At 34.5% G+C, this 6935-nt stretch overlaps 1 protein-coding gene across 1 annotated transcript; it reads left to right on the top strand.

Moving 5' to 3' along the window:
- Positions 1-1796: 1796 nt before the first annotated feature.
- On the top strand, positions 1797-5406 carry LOC145138740 (receptor-like protein EIX2). Its single transcript, XM_079072769.1, has one exon. The coding sequence runs from the start codon at positions 2034-2036 to the stop codon at positions 5283-5285; it is 3252 nt and encodes a 1083-aa protein (XP_078928895.1). The 5' UTR covers positions 1797-2033; the 3' UTR covers positions 5286-5406.
- Positions 5407-6935: the final 1529 nt, after the last annotated feature.

The following is a 6935-nucleotide window of genomic DNA, read 5'->3' on the forward strand; positions in this document are numbered from 1 at the left end:
TGACAAACATGCTACCACCCATTCTTGACAAATTAAAACCACATGTGTAGAATGGTATTCTAGAAATCATCCAATGTTGAAGTTTGAAGGAAACTTCCACAGGATCCATGGTGACCGTTTTGGCGTAGTCTTTTTCTTTATCAGAGGAAGAAGAGGAAGTAAGAGGAGGTTGTATTGCTTTCGGTTGAATGTGATCAATTACCTTAAAGGCACGACAATGGATTTTAAAAAGCTCTGCCCAGGAAGTATATTGCCCACTTTACATCTCCAGAGTGAACGGGATGAAGTTCCTGATGTTGGTCACTGTAATGGCGGGATGAAATTTTCCTTCTATGTTGATGTTGTTGAGAGATTATATGAAATTGGAGAAGAATATGAAGGGTAGTGATGAAGAATATGAAATCGGAGAAGGAGGGATAGATGAAAAACGGCGCTATAGGGTTATTAAGTAATCAGAGGTGAAATCGGCATACCATGGTAGTAGGAGAATAATTGTTTGTTCTTTATTGATGATCTTGAATCAAATATATATGGATTACAATCTGACCTAAAAGTATATATGGTAAATATTTACCCAATGAATATTTTACATAACTACAATATATATTGCTAATAATACCAAGCAAAATCAGCAAATTGAGCAACTTTTCAGCAAAATTCCATGTATTTCACTATTTCAGCAACATACCAAGTAAAATAAAGAAAATCAAGCAACATTTTCACATTTTAGCAAGGTTGCAACAACATTTTAACATATAACCCCAAAAAAACAAATCCAACACAATAAAACCATATTTCAACAAAAAACACCACACAAATCATACTTCAACACTATAATACCATAAAAAAAAAAAAATCAGATTTCAGCATGTAAAATCGATTTTTAGAGATGGGTAAACCGTTTTTAGCATAATAAGAACTCGATTTTCAGATAAGCGTTTTTCAAAATCAGAATTTTTACAAGAGGGGTGATATGACGCTGGTAGAGGACGGCGCCGAAGAAGAGGTGGTGGCGGCGGAGGGGTCAATGGGGCATGGTGGCGCTGGCGGAGTGGAGGTGCTGGCAGAGAGGGAGTCGGCTGCTAGAGAGAAAGGTTATGTTTGGTCTCTTGGTTGGTTTCGACACCTAATAGGTTTTATAAAAAATTATATACAAATTATTATATTAAAAAATACTATTGGATATAATACAATAATAAAGATATGTTACCTTTAACAACAATAACCAAAATATAAGCATTTAAATGGACTAATTTGGTTTTTTTTAACTAAAAAAGCTAATGAGACTTGGGGTGAAAATCGGAAAAATGAAACCTGGACCAAATTGCGATGTAGCAAAGATTTTTCGAATTGAAGCATAACCTGTTCATTTCCTTGAAATTGATCTTAAGCATTTAAAGCCAAAATAGTTAAATTTTGGCTTTTGCGTAATAAACATTTGTGGAGCATACCATTCATTTACTTTTGTTAAATAAACTTAAATAACTAATGCAGCGTCACTATTCTTTGTTGGAGCATTCTCACGGCAGCCCACCAAACTGCTGGTTGTTGAGATATTAATTGTTTTTGGGTGGGTGGGTGCTGGATTTTAGATGGGTAAAATGGGTTCCATATCTTTAATTTGGTGTAGTTGGCCTATTGTAGCATATTAACTTAAAATAATTAATTTAATTTTGTTAAAAATATGATCAATAAATGAAACCCAGACCAGATTGCACTATAATGATAAATTTTATAATTTATAATTCAAGCAGGAAACTGTTCATTTCCTTGAAATTGATTTCAAGCATTCAAAGCCAAATTTAACTTATATGTTGCTTCTGCCATGGGAGTTGGGGAATGGAGACTTGGCTACGACCACAATAATGTAAGTTATCCATTTACAAGTCTTCCATGCATGGCAATAAGTTGCTCTTCAATTCTCTACTTATAAATAAACTAGTAACTTTATCATAGGAAACCATTACTCCATTATAACAATCCATCTTTCCACTTCAACATCCTTCTAAACTAAAAACTAGTCAAGCTTGAAAATGGAGAACTCAAGGGTTTTGGGGCTCCCTCTCGTTTTTGTATGTGTTTTGTTTGTTGCCACAACATATACTTCTTTGGGTCTTAGAAATATCAGTGTCAGTATCAGTATCAGTGTTGTTTGCTCTAAGCAACAGAGACTTGCTCTTCTCAAGTTCAAACAAAGTGTGAAAGATCCTTCTGGAATGTTGTCATCATGGGTTGGCAATAACTGTTGCTTGTGGGAACGAATCTTATGCCACAGAGTCACTGGAAATGTGGAAGGCGTTTATCTCAGAGGAGACATGGCATATCTTTTTGATCCTGAAAATGATGATGGAAACTACTTAGTTGGGAATGAGGTGAGCTCTTCTTTGGAAGAGTTAATGCATCTAAAATACTTGGACTTGAGTGGGAATGATTTTCAAGGAAGTATGATCCCTGAGTTTATTGGAACCTTCAAGCAGCTAAGCTACCTCAATCTCTCCTATGCTGATTTTCAAGGTATTATTCCTCATCACATTGGGAATCTTTCTAATATAAAGGTTCTTGATCTCAGTTCAAACTTAGAGCTGATAGCAGATGATATGTCATGGACACTTGGCCTTTCATCACTCGAGCATCTCGACTTAAGTTCACTGGATCTTAGTGGAACACAAAACTGGGACATGGTGCTTTACATGATTCCTTCATTAGAATGGTTAAATTTGCATAGTTGTGGAGTTTCCAATCCTTTTCTTAATTCGAGTAGAATACTTCCCAACATCAAACACCTGGATCTTGGCTTCAATTCTTTCAAAAAATTTCTCCCTACAATTTTTCAAAACATGACATCCCTTGAATTCCTGGATCTTTCTTCATTTGATCTTAGTTTCATAGGGAGCCTTGCCACCTTGCTAAACATGATCCCTTCTTTATCAGAACTGCATTTGTCAAGTTGTGGGATTGATAAGACCTTTCTATCCACCTCTCATTTTAATTTCAGTACATTTTTTGACATCCAACACCTGGATCTTAGCGATAATTCAGTTGAAGGGATATTTCCATCTCTTTTAACAAACATGAGTTCCCTAAGAGTCCTTGAGCTTTCAGGAAACATGTTGAATTCATCGGTTCCTAATATGCCTAACCTTCTAGAGCTTGATCTTTCTTCTAATAAGTTTAAGCAGATTGAACATATTGGAATCTGGAGGCTTTGTCACCTGAAACAATTGAGTGCGTCACAAAATCCATTTGATATAGAAATTATTGACTCGTTAAAAAATGTTTCGGAATGCTCCCATTATGCTTTAGAGAGGCTGTTTTTACAGTTGAGTTTAAATGGTAGAATTCCAAAACGACTTGGAAGGTTTACCAATTTAAGTGGCTTACATCTATCAGGAGGCAGATTGACAGGTTCAATTCCTGAATCTATAAGAAGCTTAAGATTTTTACAAGTATTAGATCTATCTGAGAACATGTTAACTGGTCACATTCCAACATTCCTTGGGAGACTTTCTTATCTTGATCTTTCTTCTAATTTGTTAAATGGGATAATTCCAGAATCGATTGGAGAATTAGCCGATTTAACATATTTGAATCTGGGATCCAATCAGTTAATGGGCCCCATCCCATCATCTCTAGGAAGACTTGTTTCTTTACAAACAATTTCATTGTCTTCAAATATGTTAAATGGGAATATTCCAGTTTCATTTGGGAAACTTTCCAAACTCCGTTCTCTAGTTATCTCTAACAATTTTCTACAAGGAGTAGTTTCTGAAGCCCATTTTGCTGACCTTTCGATGTTGAAGAAGTTGGATGCTTCTTCTAATAGTAAGTTGACATTCAACGTCTCACATGAGTGGATACCTCCATTTAAATTGGTAAGTCTTCGACTCAGTTCTTGCAAAATCGAAAAAGGATTTCCACAATGGCTTCGAAATCAAAGGGAACTTAAAACGTTAGTGTTGTCCAATGCTTCAATCTCAGGACCTCTTCCCACATGGTTGAAGAAGATGCCCATCATTCCTTACTTAGACCTCTCCCACAACAAAATCAATGGTCCTTTGATAAACCTTCCTAATGGGGGGAATTTCCATGCTTCTGCATATTGGGCGTTATTTCTAGGAAATAATCTTTTCAATGGGTCGATTCCAAGGTCTTTGTGCAAGATAGATTTGGACTTTCTTGATCTTTCCAAAAATAAGTTAACCGGGCAAATTCCTAACTGTTTTGATAATATGAAAAGGTTGATGACCATGATATTTAGCTCAAATCGGTTGTCTGGTGTTATTCCAAATACTGTGGTTCGGAATTCGTTATCATTACTTCGATTAAGTTTGAACGACAATAACTTTGTTGGCGAACTTCCTCAAGAATTGGGGAATTTAGGAGATTTGTGTATCTTAGATTTCGGTGATAATGAATTCTCTGGAAACATACCTGAATGGATTGGGGAAAATCTTACATCCTTGATAGTTTTGAGGTTACACAACAATAATTTCACTGGAAGAATTCCTCAATCGTTGTGTAAAACTTCAAATCTTCAAATTTTGGATGTTGCATACAACAATTTAACCGGAACGATCCCTCAATGTCTTGGAGAGTTGAAAACCATGGTTAATAGTAGCGGAGTACATTCAATGATTGTCCCTTTTGATTCTGAGGAGAATGTGTTTCAAGTCATGAAAGGTGTTGATCTTGAATATACAACAACATGGGATATGGTTTTTAACATGGACCTTTCAAGCAATAAACTTGTTGGAGAAATACCAATCAAGCTAACTCAACTTTCAATGTTGATGGGTCTTAATTTGTCCAATAATCATCTCAGTGGGAGTATTCCACACAACATTGGAAACATGACAAAGTTATTTTCTCTCGATTTATCTGGAAACGAATTGATCGGGGTGATTCCTCCAAGCATGGCAGCTTTGAATTTTTTGAGTCATTTGAATTTGTCGTACAACAACTTGTCGGGACAAATTCCAACAGGGAATCAATTGCAGACCCTTAATGATCCATCAATTTATGCTGGAAACAACTATTTATGTGGAGCTCCGTTGTCAAGAAATTGCTCAAATCATAAAGTCCCCACAATATTGCACAACAACAATATGAAGGTATGGTTTTATGCGGATGTAATGAGTGGTTTTATAACAGGGTTTTGGGGTGTTATTGGATTTTTGTTTTTCAAGAAGCAGTGGAGACATAATCTTTTCATATTTGCTAAGAAAACAATAGAGAAGATACAAGTTGTAACAATTGCCAAGATGAAGAGAGAAAGAGAAGCCTGATAGATCCTTGGGAATGCAAGTAGTTTTCCAATGTATATTATAGATGACTTTAATGTTGTTTATTACTACTATTGTGCTTAGTTATACTACTATTTGGAGTTATATTTTATGGCATTTGTAATATTGGTGTTGTTCAAAGTTGTGAGTTTGAATTTTTGTTGGATTTTTATATTTTTATTGTTGATTTTTTCATTTTGAATTTGTATTTCGATTGTTGTTTGTTGTGTTTTTTATGTGATATCTTCGAACAAGTGTAGAAGAGGTTCTTCTGCTGCACATGAATTTTGGAGTGAGCTTTTGCATATTTCCTCCTCTTTTCTGCATATGTCCTCCTCTTTTCTCCATATCTCTTTGGCTGAGGTTATTTTTTGGAGTGAGCTTTTGACTTATACTACTAAGGTTAGTTGTATACTATTTATATTAAAATCGATTAATTGTTTGTTTATTATATGTGTGCTTTTGTTTGTGGTTAGTTGTATAAATATGCACTTGGGAATTGCTTCGAAAAGGAAGAATGAATGGTTGGTACCACCGTAAATCGGTTCAATCGTATTCATCGCCTCCCACTACCATCACTGTAATATTTAACATGAATTTCCTTCACATAAACTGGGAATTTCAAGGTACTCTTGACTTTGATGACTTTATGAAGCAAAGTTAATAATATCTTATAAGCCATACCAAAGAAAATCTTCCAAAATATTGAATTAGGTATAAATTTTGTTTTACTGCGTTTTCTTAAAGGACGTCATTACGATATTTATTTGATCATATTTTTGAATAAGGTGATTTAGTTTAGGATGATTTATACATGTTTGTTTGTTGGGTTTTGTTTTTGTAGCAATACCAGTCTCATCTTGCTTCTGATGGAAATCTTGATGGAAGTGGCTAGAATGTGGCATCCAATAGGAGTAGGCATCACATGTATTAATAATTTAATTTAATATGTTATTAAGGTGGTCTCGTTGCTTTTGAGGGCCCGTGCGAAAAATAAAACTGGACCCTTAAATATAATTTCTTTTTACGTATAAAAAATATTCATTAATACTACGATAAGTCGATAATTGTTTGAAACAAAGTTGTCCATCAACTCTTCATATAAATACTCCTAAATATATTGTTCTTAATAGATATCATTTCCAAACTATTAAGTATTTCTTGTGACATTATGGACCGTAAGTAGGACTTTAACAACTTCAAAATTGAGAAACTTGTTTTTGCAGGCTTAACGGTTACTAGAATAGTCATCAAGACTTTATATACATTAATTGCATTAGGAAAACAACTGACTTTTTTCATATATTTTAAAACATGTGCAGGGTTAATAGTTTCACTCGATACGAACTCGTCAACCAGATTTAACTCCAAATAAAGTTCATTGGCATCAATATCATTGTTTACCATACTTAAGTGTGACTTCAAGACGACTACCATACAACTTAAGATCTTTGTTATCAAGTTCCTTATATATTTTTTGGAAGCAAAAAACCACTTTTTTTCATACATATTGTATTGTTCAAATATTATTTTAAGATAAGTCATCGCTTGAAATTGAAACAATCGATGACACAAGCCTCACCATAACTTCATCAATTCTGAAATTGAGACACGATATGTGAGCATCGAATTTTTCAGAAAATTGATTCTTAT

This window comes from Lactuca virosa, chromosome 9 (assembly GCF_052849685.1).
Source record: "Lactuca virosa cultivar CGN04683 chromosome 9, Lactuca_virosa_CGN04683_v6, whole genome shotgun sequence".
NCBI lineage: Eukaryota > Viridiplantae > Streptophyta > Magnoliopsida > Asterales > Asteraceae > Lactuca > Lactuca virosa.

Coding starts and splice junctions, on each gene's coding strand:
- LOC145138740 (XM_079072769.1), top strand. CDS start 2,034: ATGGAGAACTCAAGGGTTTTGGGGCTCCCTCTCGTTTTTGTATGTGTT.